This window comes from Dreissena polymorpha, unplaced genomic scaffold (assembly GCF_020536995.1).
Source record: "Dreissena polymorpha isolate Duluth1 unplaced genomic scaffold, UMN_Dpol_1.0 chrUn005, whole genome shotgun sequence".
NCBI lineage: Eukaryota > Metazoa > Mollusca > Bivalvia > Myida > Dreissenidae > Dreissena > Dreissena polymorpha.
This window is the reverse complement of record NW_026273319.1, coordinates 220,977-235,997: the sequence shown is the minus strand read 5'-3', so window position 1 is coordinate 235,997 and position 15,021 is coordinate 220,977. Positions and strand designations below refer to the sequence as shown.

The window sequence follows — 15,021 nt, the reverse complement described above, 5'->3', positions numbered from 1 at the left end:
GCCTGCGTTCATGTTATATCAACTCCATCCAAACCACATCAACAATTTCGATCGATCAGACTATGAAGATACAGTCCGAACCATCGACAAATTTTATCAAATTGATAATTTTGAACAAGACGCAATGTCATGGTACGACATGAACAAGAAGGAAATTCAAGGAATCCATCAAACAGAATGAGTAAGATTTTGTTGACTTGGTCAAAAAACGGATTTGTTGCCAGCTGTGCGTGAGGCGATGATCATATTCATTATGATCATATGATGATCCCTGCCAAACACCACGTGTATGGTGGAACAATCATTTAGCACGCTGAGACGAGTCAAGACATGGCTAAGATCCACCATGTCCAACGACAGCATCTCAGGATTATGCATGATGAGCGTTCACAGGGATTGGATCAACACCGACAAGAATATGTTTATTAAAAAAATCATCGAGAAATTCGGCAGAGACCAGGGCTCAACATTAACCTAGAAACCAACTTGCCCTGCCAGGCAAGTACTTAGAAAATCTACTTGCCCTCAGAACGTAAAGCCACTTGCCCAAACATGAAATATCATTTTAACTGTGAACCTCATATTTTTTAATAAAGATCAAAATGATACACCACAAAACCTTTTTTATTTTTGCACATTTAACAAAATTATTACAGCAATTAAAGTCTAATTAAAGTTTAAATAAACACTCTTTGTTCTTTATGCACTTGCCCGGGAGGACAACTAGATGATAAAATAACTTGCCCGGACCCAACTTTTACTTGCCAGGGGCAATAGGACAACTGTTAATGTTGAGCCCTGGAGACCCACGTCGCCTTCACTTCCTATTCAGACACTGAATAAATGTTAATTGATTGATTTCGCACAAATGAATCATGTTTAAAACAATGTTTTAAGAGTTAATAAATAACCGCATCCATGACTTGTTTACATGTAAATGGGAGTTGATGTTCGTGTGAAACTAACTGGGGTCATTCTGACCCAAATTCAGGAATCATAATTGTACACGTATAGATTTTTGGTACGATTGCATTGAAGCTGGTAAGCACAAATAAAATAGGATATTTTATTTCATTTTCATTTTGCTTGACACATACAAACAAAGTTCCTGTTTTCATAAATGCTTGGTAAAATACATATTATTATATTTAAAACAAGAGTGAAATTTCCTCAAAAATATTATTTAAAAAAAGTGTCTTTGTAGGTAAAGATAAGAAAAAGTCTCATCAATTTGTTGTTATTTACCTTAATTGATCTTAAAGGGATCTTTTCACGCTTTGGTAAATTGACAAAATTGAAAAAAGTTGTTTCAGATTCGCAAATTTTCGTTTTAGTTATGATATTTGTGAGGAAACAGTAATACTGAACATTAACCATGCTCTAATATAGCCATTATATGCATCTTTTGACGATTTTAAAACCTAAAAATTATAAAGCGTTGCAACGCGAAACGATTGAATAATTTGGAGAGTTCTGTTTTTGTCGTGAAATTTTGTGAAACTACGAAGATTGCTTATATAAGGTATAAAATACGTCATGAATGTGTACTCGGCGGAATAGCTCAGTAGGCTAAAGCGTTTTTACTTCAAGACTCTGGCAGGACTCCAGGGGTCACTGGTTCGAAACCTGGTCCGGGCAATGTTCTTTTCCTTTTTTTAATTGTATTCTTGACTTTTTACTGGAGCTTTTACGATCCAATGTTTACATTTATCGATATAAAGCATTTAATGAATAAGTTAAAAAAATGCCAAAATCTGTGAAAAGGCCCCTTTAAATTATAACCTTGAACTTATACCATGGGTCCTGCCTTTTGTAATTTACACTATGTCATGTTGATCACTTTTAGTAATTTATTTGAAAATGCCTATTTTAACATTTGACCTTGAAGCTGAATTTCAACCTTGATTTTGCACATAGGACCTGATACTTGAAATTGACATCATCACTTATCATTCCCAGTTAACACATCTTCCAAGTTATTTAAAAATCGATGCATGATAGACAAATGCATGCTTATGGCAAAATGGTTTGAATGGTTTGCTAGTATTGAATGCTTAACTTTGAATTATTACCTAATTGACCTTGGATGGCCTCGGGGCTTGGGGCTTAATCTGAAATCTTAATCTGAATTGATACATTGCAGACCCTTGTTTGCCATACTTGACCGACTAATTATACTTGTTTATTCAGCCAATTTATTTTAAAATCCTTTTAGATGGCTAAGATCAGTTAGTTTTAGTAGTAAAATTGTCGAAATTGTAAAATTCTCATGCAATTAGGCCTACTGTGAATTTATAAATTTTTGGGAGGCTTGAGTCCTTTATCCATTGGAACCTGTGGATTGAAAAATATTTCATTGGGGCAATTAATTTTTTAATGACAACTTCATCCAAATATAGTTGTATTGTGGAAAATCCTGAGCTCCAACATGGGATTGAACTCGCGACCTCTAGTTCTTCTTGAATGCTCTACTATCATGACCTCCAGAGTGGTAGTAAGACACTATAATCACGTCGCTAAAGAGCTAGCCCAAGCTTGCAAATTTAAATAAATTGTGTCATTTTAAACAAAAAATAAAAATCAGATCGGAGTGGAGACATTAAAATTGAAGACGTTTAAAGGGATCAACTAGCTGTTAGAGCTATTGAAAGTCCCTAGAAGACACAAGGTAGGTAAGGTAGAATGTTAGAGCATTCATTAGGTTCGAAACGACTAGGGTACGTAACGTCCAGAATTAACTTTTAAGCGCTTTAAAAAAAAGCCAAGTTTCCCACAGTCATGTACATTGACCCACTTTGGTCTCTAAATACAATTTTTTTTAATTTAATTCTTTACCTGAAGGTTCATTGTTGTGCTAGACAAAAAACGCACAGTGACATTTCTTGAGTGTCCGAATTACTTATCCGATAACAATTAAACTAAATTGTCAATTCGTACCACGGGAAGTCGACCAAATTGTATTCGTTCATAGATACTTCGTACCGGTTTATTTCACCAAAACATGTGTGTTTCTTTAACATAAATAATTGGTTATCCTACATTAGGCATGTGTCTTATCAACGAATATTTCTTTATCATATATGACACTGAACAACTTACAATACAAAATGAAGGTACACAAGTGACATTATATTACAAGAGCAATTTCAAAATCACACAGAGAACATTATATCTTAATGGGCTTTAGAAATGGCATTACTGGCACATGTTTATGGGAAATACAGTGACAGAATCATGTACACTAAATAACAAAGCTTGTGAAACTTGTTTGTCATTACTTTGGAAACATTTGTTACTTAGCACTTTCACAGCTTCCATTAAGCTGAGGGTTCTATACTACATTTGGGCCATAGGCTCTGAAAAAGGGGTTTAATGCATGTGCGAAAAGTGTCATCCCAGATTAACCTGTGCAGTCAACACAGGCTTATAGGGGAAGAAACTTTCCGCTTTTGTGATATTTTTCGTTTAAAGAAAGTCTCATCTTAGAAAAAATAAAGTTTTGGCGGAAAGTGTCGTCCCTGATTAGCCTGTGCAGACTGCAAAGGCTAATCTGGGACAACTCTTTACGCATATGCATAAAAAAACCTTTTCACAAAGCTCGGCTCATTTGTATTATTTGCTATTAACAGCAACCAAAGGTTAGAATGTTATTCCAACTACTAGTGAATTGTTGCAGTTATACTAATTCAGAGTCCCACTCTCATTTTTGGCTTCAATATCTGTCAGATGTATCAGGTAATGATTAAAACACACAGCATAACTTCCATAAATGTGTCAAAGTTTGACATATATATGTCAGTTTTTAGCTATATTGAATTTGCAAGCACTGTTCCATAGTTAAAAGTACACGCGAACGTATAATTGTAATCGCGCATGCGCCGACTTATCCATTTTTTTCTCGTATGTCTTCGCCATTGGTGGTTTGTCCTTGTGTCGTCTGCTGTTGTTAGGTGAATCGGATTACTTCAGATTTATACATTAAACAATGTATATCTACAAAGTCAACTGAGGCTATCCATTGCTGTCGCACGTGCTTTGGTGTGAGCACTGTTAAACATTTCCGTCCAATTCTTTAGGTTTTATGTATGAATGAAAGAAAGATTGAGAGAAAGATTCCTATTGGGTTGTTCGTTCACCCTTAATTTCTTCCTTCTCCTTCGTTCCACAGAACCCTTGAAAACTTTCACAAGTTAACCCTTTGCATGCTGGGAAATTTGTTGTCTGCTAAAATGTTGTCTGCTGAATTTATAAAATTAGCATTTTCTTCGATTTTTTTTCAAAGAATACTATCAGAATAACAACCAGTTTGGATCCTGATGAGACGCCACGTTCTGTGGCGTCTCATCTGGATTAAAACTGTTTGCAAAGGCCTTCAAAATTCGATTCCAGCACTGAAAGAGTCAAGATGGTTAGAAATCTAGTGCTCTTTATAATTACTTAAAAGGAAAGTTATATTTATTAATTAATCAGACACTGTGGTAAGCAATGTTATATAATAATTATTCTTTATATTATTAATTTATATGTATTGTTTACTGCAGAGCGTCCCATTAAGTTTAATTGTGATATTGATATGTGTAATTTTTGTATTGTGTTAATGTTAGATTGTTTTTATATATTTCTAAATAGATGTAATATCTTTTTAGGCCTGTTTTATACCGTACAAACAATATTATTCAATATAATTACGAACCTACGCCAGGACTTTGTTGCCCTTATAATGCACCTATGACAAATGATAATTCAATTATTTATAATAGTAAAACCATTTAATATGTCAACTTCAAAATCTTGATAACTTTGATAAGTTCCTCACATGAAAGGGAGAAAAAGCAATTGTATGTTCATCAGGTGTCACTTTTAACAAAGAAGACATATTGAACTTAATTGTTTTGATTTTATTTCTATTTCTATAAATTGGGCATTGTAAAGTACAGATTATAATTTAATGGTTCATGGACAAACATGAAAAGCGAACCAAGATTACAGAAAGCATTTTTGACAAAATGCAATATAAATTACCAATATTTCCAAACTTGAAAAAAAATTCAATAACATAAATAAATAATTTTATTTATTTGTAAAAATGAGAGCATGAGCAAATGACATTAAAGTAAAATAGGCAATATCTTAATGACTTCATGGTTCATATTTGGATTTACCCAAAATTAAAATGTTTTTATGATATCAAATATAACTTTGTTCTTTAACTAAGGAAAACAAGAGATGTGTTTGTCAGATACACAATGCACCCTGTTGCGTCTCTTCAAAGCCATATATTTGACCTTTGACCTTGAAGGATGACCTTGACCTTTAACCACTCAAAATGTGCAGCTCCATGAGATACACATGCATGCCAAATATCAAGTTGCCATCTTCAATATTGCAAAAGTTATTGCGAAATTTTAACCAAGGTTAAAGTTTGGAGACAGAATGACAGACAGGCCAAAAACAATATACCCCCGAGAAATAAACAGTTCAATATGAATATACTGTTTATTCTCTAATAAACATCCCAGAGACTAAACATTTTCCTATAATTTGTGGGTTGGGGGCATTATTTTATTTATTCCAATATAAGACAATTATACTTTAACTGTAAAGCTGATTATTTAAACATTTCAGAAAAAAAAGATTTACCTCACGAATGTTTCTATTTTCATTGACTGTTTAAGCAAAAGCATTTATCTGTAATTTAATTTTTATGGTTGTTTTTGTTCTTTTTTAAGTGGTGGGGATGTTTAATAAGGTAGGGGTATTTATTAGACAATATACGTTATTATCTTTCCATGTAAAACTTAATGTAATAATAAGAAGAAATATCTTTTTTTTTAATATACGGTGTGATTGTGGTTGTGGTTGATGAAAGATAAAGAGTTATATCAATGAGACAGTAAATGCCTTTTTTTGAACAGTTCTTAGCAGAATCACATGCAAATCAATTACGTAGCGCCAGATTTCGTGGTTTATTTCGCATTATTAGATATTATTAACCATATATCTATAGATATAGAACAGAAATAGACAAGAAGAATGGAAATTAAATGAAAATATACGAGTCAATGGCCACACACGCATCAACCATACATATTTGAAATATTAATAAGCGTGCTCTTCGAACAGACATGTTGTGGTGGTTTTTCGGACATACCGGTAGTTATTTGATTCAATTGTTTATAGTATCGTGAATCATCGTGCTCATGTTTAATTAATTGGTCGCTATGGTGGAATAATTCTTAATAATCAAAACTAGTACTTGTCATGGAATTATTGAAAACAAGAAGTATCTTTTTTTAAATATACTGCGTTGATTGTGGTTGGAGTTGATGAAAAGTAACGAGTTCAATGAATTAGATCAAAGATAGCGAATGCCTTTTTCTGTGCAGTTCTTAGCTGCATCACATGCAGTACGGGATGTTACGCGGAGTTTTCGCGGCATTATTTTACATTATTACATATTGCTGGTCATAAACTTATAGATACAAAACAGAAAACCAAAAGAACAAGAAACTGTCAGAGACGGGGGATGCTCCCCAAAGGTTTTTTTTGTCACAATATTGCACTTTATATTCAGATAAAAGGAAACGTCTTGAGGGCACAGTAGTTGGGGGGACAATAATTTTTTTTCATAAAATTTCAAAGGGTCATAACTCTGTGAAAAATCATCCGACCAGAACATGCTGATAATATGCACATCTCCTCTTGGTAGTGAAGCTTCCCATAAAGTTTCATTGAATTCCGGTCATTAGTTGCTGAGAAATAGCCCGGACACAAATTGTGCACAGACGGACAGACGAAGCGGCGACTGTATGCTCCCCCCAAAATAAATTTTGGGGGAGCATAAAAATGGAAGTGAAATTAAAACATATGAGTCAACCAGCCACACCCGAAGTATCCGTACATATTTTAAACATTTATACGCGCATTTTTCGAACAAACCTGTTTTAGTGGTTTGTCGGGCATTGCTATTTGATTCGATTAATAACAGTATCGAGAATCATCGCACTCATAATGCTTAATACATTAGTCAATATGATGGAATAATTCTTGTTAAATTATTCAAAAATAATATTTATCATGGTATTGTTGAAACACATAAGAATCTATTATTAACATACCATAATTATATCGCTGAATATCTTCATTTAACATACTTCTGGTCTAAAGAAAATTCCAGTTCACCTAGTTCACGCAATAGGGTCTATATTATATAACGGTAATTTTCCTGGCCGCGAACTGACCCGATACCTTGCCGGTTGGAATGCACTATTAAAGTGAGGCCAGGCTTCCACTGCTAGAATGACGGCTTGTTTAAAACTTAATACTTTTACATGTTAAATGTTCAATTTCGAAAACAATTTAAAATGGTTTGGACAAAACGAATATCAGGATTGGGAAAAACTTTTTTTTTAACTTAAATATTTTTTTTAATTTAAATATACTAGTACACAGACAGGCATATGGAAGTAATTACTTACAAGGGCTGTTTGTAAAACATGCATGCCCCCCATATGGGCTGTCAATTGTAGTGGCAGCCATTGTGTGAATACGTTTTTTGGCACTGTGACCTTGACCTTTGACCTAGTGGCCTGAAAATCAATAGGGGTCATCTGCGAGTCATGATCTATGTACCTATGACGTTTCTTGATCCTAGACATAAGCTTTCTTGAGTTATCATCCGGAAACCATTTTACTGTGTCAAGTCACCGTGACCTTGACCTTTGACCTAGTGACCTGAAAGTCAATAGGGATCATCTGCGAGTCATGATCAATGTACCTATGAAGTTTCATGATCCTAGGCATAAGCGTTCTTGAGTTATCATCCATAAACCATTTTACTATTTCGGTTCACCGTGACCTTTGACCTAGTGACCTGAAAATCAATAGGGGTCATCTGCGAGTCATGATCAATGTACCTATGAAGTTTCATGATCCTAGGCCTAAGCGTTCTTGAGTTATCATCCGGAAACCATCTGGTGGACAGACGGACATACGGACCGACATGTGCAAAACAATATACCCCCTCTTCTTCGAAGGGGGGCATAAATATGAGAACATAGCCTTTAAGTACAAATGCTCTGGCGCAAGCAATCCTCAGAAAAAGGTGCATGCACAAACTGTATTGATGTCAAGAGTTGAGAGTAAAACTGTTCTATCTATCAAGCCTTTTAATTAGAGATAAAAGTGTTTCATGCTGAACACGCAGTAAAACAGTGTTACAAAGACGCGTTCATGTTTCCAATGTTCTGGTGGTATGCTAAAATCAGCCAATAGAATAGATGAAGTGTATTCATTCGTGGTTAGCCGCTAAAAGGTCAGGTAAGGTCAAAAGTGACGTTAAACAGCTACGCCGAAAAACACGCTCGCTGTATATATATGGTTATGAACTAAAGCTAACAGTCAAGCTCACTTTTAAAAGAGGCATCATTGTAACTAAACATAATTTGAGAAAATATTCACATTGACACGTTCACTCAAAATGAACATTTACTTTTGGTCTGATAGTATAACCAGGACAAACATGACAAACAAATCTGGTTCAGCATCAAGGATAACTAAATAATAAATATTACCATGCAAAACCTAATTTAATCATATTAACACACTAGCTGTATACATGAAAATGAACAAAAAATAACAGGAAAATAAACCTTTCACAACATGGGATTTTTCTCACATCACAACTGATATCTCTAATAAAGGTTCTATCATAGAACGGTTCAAATGCATGTACATTTTAAACCTCTTAAAATGAATACAGTCAGGTAAAACTCCAACACATAAATAAAAAGTTATTCGTTTATAAAGGTGAAAAAAATACATTAACAGGTATGATGAACTAACAAAAAAAAAACAACAACATGTCAGCAAGTCAATAATAAAACAGAGTAATACGACAAACAAAATAATGTAGCACAACAGCTAAAAGTGATCAGCACCTTAAGATAGTTCCACAAGTATCCTTACACGGCTAATGTATTTGTCCGAAAAAGAAAGCATGTATGTATTCAAACATTAAAGCACCAACCGTTTGGCTTAGTGTTATTCTGGGTACTACTGATCCAAGGAACTGACCATATAAGCACACGCAATAAACATAAATAGAGGCAAGACATTACTAAAATTATAATTGTTTCCCAATAGCGTAAAATATGTAATATGTTCATATGATATAAATAAATAATAGTTGAAACATATTAGTATCTCACAGTGTAAGGGCAAATTATACTTTTTTTAATTTAACGTTAATTTTGCAAGTTAATATATATGTACTGATACTGTTAAACTGTGGTCAAATAAGAAGAATCTACACACAACCAGAAATGTTTTAAGGCACTGATGCCCCCTTGAAACATGTAAGGACACAGTAAAATCCACGATATATTCAACAAAGAGACAAAGGGCCATAATTCAGCCTAAATTGGTCGCACTCACTATCCCTTTCTTTACGATTAATCTACAAATAAGGTCATTCTAATTAAAGCAAGATTAAACCAGTAGTTAAAGAGGAGTTTTAACAAGAGCACCGCCTTGCGGGTGCAGACCGCTCATCTATTTTCTTTTTAAAGGTGAAGGGACTCTCATTTTCAATCACAAAGGAGGGAGGAGTGGAGTGAAGGGGGGGGGGGGTTTGGGTGCGATGGTTGGACGGTATTTCAAACATAACCGTTTTAAAAAAAAATGGGGGGGTATAGTGTGAGGATGTGGTGATAATTTGTGAGATGATCTTAAAAAAAAAAAAAAAAAATTGGGGGGGGGGGGGGTGGGGTGGGGTGGGGGGGGTGGGGGTATAGTGTGAGGGTGTGGTGGTCATTTGTGAGATGATCTTAAAAAAAAAAAAAAAAAAAAAAAAAAAAATTAGGGGGGGGAGGGGGGGAGGGGGGGAGGGGGGGGAGGGCACGGGGGATGGTTTGGGTGAAGTCTATTGTGGTATGTCAGGTAAGAGTGGTTTCATCAAAGTATCAATCAAATCTAATCATAAATAAAGAAGTTATGGCAATTTTAGCAAAATTTAATAATTTGACCTTGAGAGTCAAGGTCATTCAAAGGTCAAAGTAAAATTCAAGTTGCCAGGTACAGTAACCTCATGATAGCATGTAAGTATTTGAAGTTTGAAAGCAATAGCCTTGATACTTCGAGTGGATCGAAACACAAAATTTAACCATATATTAAAAGTTACTAAGTCAAAAAAGGGCCATAATTCCGTAACAATGACAACCAGAGTTATGCAACTTGTCCTTTTACTGTACCCTTATGATAGTTTGTGAGTGTTCCAAGTATGAAAGCAATATCTATGATACTTTAGGGGTAAAGTGGACCAAAACATAAATCTTAACCAAATTTTCAATTTTCTAAGTATAAAGGGCCCATAATTCCGTCCAAATGCCAGTCAGAGTTACATAACTTTGCCTGCACCGTCCCCTTATGATAGTTCATAAATCTTGCAAGTATGAAAGCAATAGCTTTGATCCTGTAGGAATAAAGTGGACATAAACACAAAACTTAATCAAATTTTCAATTTTCTAAGTATAAAAAGGGCACATAATTCTGTCAAAATGCCAGTCAGAGTTACATTACTTTGCCTGCACAGTCCCCTTATGATAGTTAGTAAGTGTTGCAAGTATGAAAGCAATAGCTTTGATGCTTAAGGAATAAAATCGAGGGGTAAGGGCCAGAACGTGATAAGTGCAGTTTTGAAGGAAAATCGGGTTTTGCAAATGAAATATGTAATATTTACTGCCGCATCTTTTGCACTCAAAACCAGGCATATATTCAGTCATTTAACAAAATTATTGTATAGAACCCCCTTGCACTAAGTGTTATGGAGTATTTTTGTATTATGCCAGAACGTTATATATCCATTCCTGATAGAACCAGACTGTAGTAAATGCACTTGATACAATCTGGCTGGAAAAAAATTAATGAAAACGAGACGGAAAGTAGGAACCAAAATGATATAAGTGCACTTGTATATAAATAGAAAAGAAACATACAAGGATTTTTCAGAGGCATAATTTAATAAGTACACTTAAACCTGTTTAGATTAATATGTAAGGCAACACTTGCAGTGTGATAATGTTTCAAGTGCCTATACCTAATTAACTGATAACACCTTAGTATCAAGTTTAACAATTAAACAAGATAGCAGATGTTTTGTCTGGTACCTGGAATGGAATGTGAACATAAAAGCTTCTGTTTTCATCAAGTAAGGAAGGCAATGTATTAAATAATAGGTAAGAATTGATTTAGTTCTTCAATTATTTAGTAGTTTTTACTTCATTATTTTGTATAGTAAATGTAAATTAAGTAAATCATGTTATTAGAGCCTATCATTTTCTTCGAAATGAATATAGTTTGTTATTACAGATTGATATTAAAATATTCATAATTTACGATTACATAATTATTAAAATATATTTGCAGAATGGAGCCTACAGAGGACGGGGAATCAATATCCAAAATGTTAGAAGAAGATTTTAGCGATGAAAATAAAGATACTGATGAAAACATTGTTTTCATAGCAACAAAACTGCAAGATGAACTGGACAATAATTTAAATGATATATAAGAATCAGCAAATATTTTAGGAAAAGATGATAATACTGAAAAATCTGCAGAGAAAAACACTTATTCTGATGACAACGACATTGATAATATTCCCTTAGCGGATTAAGTCAGACAAAGGCAGAGGAAATCTAAACAGTCTTTATTTAAAGGAGACAGTAGCTGTAGTGAAAGCGAATTAGACACAGATGATGATGTTGCTGATCCGACATATAGAATCACTAAAAAAGACATGCATTCTTCTGACTCTGAAATGAATGAAGTTCAAAAACGTTAGAAGAAAAAATAATTAAAAAAAGAAATCTAATCAGAAGCAAGAAGAAAGATGCATGCTGAAAAATCTTACCACTTACCTAGTGGAAAGAATGTACAACCTTCACCTCCAGGTTCAAAGGAAAAAATAAGAAACAAAGCATAGAAACGAATACCAACCAAACTTTCACGAACAAAACGCAATACGCCAGGTCGCCCAATGGCTTTCAGGCATATGCACCAAGCTATTGAAAAAGCAAAGCAAGAAAGTTCCAACCAGCACAAAGCAAGACAACTTATAAGCGATATGCACAAGCGAAATATAGATGCCTTGTTAGCAAGCAATGGATTGGAAAGAGTAAGAATAGAGGGCGATGGAAATTGCCTGTTTAAAGCTGTTTGTGTTTCAACTTGTGACTTTGAATCACCAGAAGTTCTTCGACAGAAACTATGTGATCATCTATCAGCAAAGTTAGATACATACATAGATTTTTTACCAAACAATACTTGTGCCAATAAAAGGGATAAGTACATATCAAAAGTAAATTGCCTGCGAGAAGAAGGGCACTGGGACAACGACCTTGCAGATGCTTTGCCCCTAGCAATGGCGAATGTTTCTGGAAGAGTATTGAAAATTTACTGTAGCAGGCGCGCTAATCCTATGTATGAGATAAGACCAACATTGCATGCAGACACTGATGCGAATGACTGCATAAATCTGGCATTCATACAAGTGCCAGGCCTCGAACATTATGATGCTTGCACCAATGCAATTACACCCAAGAATGCTAACTATGACTTCACTGACACTGGAATACCAACGAACGAACACACAGAAACTGTTGATGTACAGACTATCACGCCAAGAAAGAAGGCAAAGTATAACAGTCCTGCAAAATTTACAGGGAAAAGAAAACAGCCAGAAAAGTGGAAGAAAAATATTAGAAAGAAACAACGCATGCTTGGACTACAGTACACAAATACAAAAGGGAAGACTGTTGAAGCAAAGCGGCTATTAGATGCTCGTTGCAACTGCAGATATAAATGTAGAAAAATCTTCACACATGAGCAAAGAGATGCAGTCTTTCAAAACTACTGTAATATTGGATCCTACGAACGCCAAAAGGACTTTTTATGTTCCAATGTAAAGGACAACACTCCTGAGAGAGTTCGTTCAAGTGCAAAGAAGAGAAGTGTGTGTTCAAGAAGCTTCTACCTTGACAATAAGCGAGTCTGTAAAGATTTTTTTCTTAGAATGTTACATATTGACAATAGGGTGGTAGAAACGGCTTTGAAGTCCTCATCCACTGCAAATATTTGCTGCATTTGACAAAAGAGGGAAACATACACCACACAATCAGACCCCAGAAGCAGTGATTAACCAGGTTAGACAGCATATTGAATCTTTCCCTACGGTTGAGGCCCACTATACAAAGCAAGACACAAGGAGAAAATTTCTTGGAAGTGATCTTAATATCACACAGATGTATAGGTTACATAAAGAGAAGTGTGTAGCAGATAAAAAGAAAGCTGTCAGTGCCTCAAAGTACAGAACAGTATTCTGTGAGGAATATACTTATTCATTTCATGTTCCTAAAAAAGATCAATGTCAAACATATGTGTCGTATACCACCAGAAAGAGACAGATGGTGAATTAACAGAAACCATCAAACAGGACTACGAAGAGCACATTAAAAGAAAGTTAAAAGCAAGAGCTGAGAAAGAAAACGACAAAACTAAAGCCAAAGAAGATAAATCATACTGTGTTGCTACTTTTGACTTGGAAGCCGTGTTGCCAGTACCGTGTTCACTTGTCAGTCAAGTCTACTACAAGCAGAAACTAAGTTGTTTCAATTTGTCGTTCTATTGTTTGGCAGATGCAAATGTGACTTGCTACCTGTGGAATGAAACCGAAGGCAACAGGGGATCGTGTGAGATAGGAACTTGCATACAAACTTACATACAGTCATTGCCAGTGACAACAAAACATCTGTGCCTTTACTCAGATTGTTGTTCAGGACAGAATCGAAACAGGTTCATTGCATCAGCTTTGCTACAAGCCATCAGTAAAAGTCCTAGTTTAGAAACAATCGATCAAAAATTTCTAGAAACAGGACACACTCAGATGGAGAGTGATTCGGTGCATGCAGCAGTAGAAAATGCTAAGAGGCGTACTTCAGTCTTTGTTCCAAGCGTCAATAGGACACAATCGGTAGATTGGCTCGGAAGAAAAAATGTATACAGTTGTGCCTATGAAACACTATGACTTCCATGATTTAAAGTGTCTGGCAAAGTCTTTATTTCCACAAAATATCATTGATCTTGAAGGAAGAAGAATTCAATGGATGAAAGTTAAGTGGCTCCAGTTTCGAAAAGCAGACATAAGCAATATTTATGTCAAGCATGACTTTGACGAGGAATTCCAGTGCATAACAATCAAACAGTCAAGAATGGGTATTTCTCTCAGTTCAAAGCTACCACGACTGTATACTGAGAAACTGCCAATAGCAACTGCTAAAAAGAAAGATTTAATTTCTTTGTGTAGAAATGGAACAATACTCTCGGAGTATCACAAATACTACGAAGACATACCAGATGACAAAAATGTGAGAGACTGCTTACCCGATCCTGACGCACTGGAAAGTGATAAAGACTCCGACCCAGAGTAAGGATCAGCTTGATTGAGTTTTGTTACAATACATGTATAGGTGTTGTATTCAGTGGACAGTTGAAATCAGTAAACAGTTAAATTGGTACAAAAGACACAGTAAAATGTATAGTGACAGAGGTCTCTTCATAAACAATATTTACAGAGAGGACTATATGAAAGTTTTGTTTGACAAAAAATGTTACTTGTGACATTTTTAGTGTTTACCCAGTATACAATTCAGTGAAATTCTTATTCTTAGTACACTTAAACCATTTTCTATAGCATGCACATGTGCAAAGTGTTTTCTGCTAGTTTTCAGTAAGTGCACTTAAAACTATATAAACACAGATAATCAGTCATAAGTTCAGGTACATTTGTAAACAAGTGCACTTAGTGCCTTTATACACTAAATGGCTCAACAGACTAGTTTCATGCCAATAAGATATGAGTACATTTTTCTTTAAAACACCATTTTGTATTTAACCCTGCTTATTCTAAATTTTAGTGTATTATCTTATGAGTATTTGCTAGTATATAATCAATTTATCATATAC

At 34.9% G+C, this 15,021-nt stretch overlaps 2 protein-coding genes across 2 annotated transcripts in view; one reads left to right on the top strand and one right to left on the bottom strand.

Moving 5' to 3' along the window:
* LOC127863336 (uncharacterized) overlaps window positions 1–2,908 on the bottom strand; it is a 54,540-nt gene extending 51,632 nt beyond the window's left edge. The window contains exon 1 of the mRNA XM_052402759.1: window positions 2,836–2,908. The gene's annotated coding sequence lies outside the window, so the exon portion shown is untranslated. The remainder of the gene's footprint in view (window positions 1–2,835) is intronic.
* An 8,147-nt stretch (window positions 2,909–11,055) lies between these two features.
* LOC127863341 (uncharacterized) lies at window positions 11,056–15,019 on the top strand. Its single transcript, XM_052402767.1, has 2 exons — window positions 11,056–11,234; window positions 11,425–15,019. The coding sequence occupies exon 2, from the start codon at window positions 12,038–12,040 to the stop codon at window positions 13,145–13,147; it is 1,110 nt and encodes a 369-aa protein (XP_052258727.1). The 5' UTR covers window positions 11,056–11,234; window positions 11,425–12,037; the 3' UTR covers window positions 13,148–15,019.
* The last annotated feature ends 2 nt before the right edge of the window (window positions 15,020–15,021 follow it).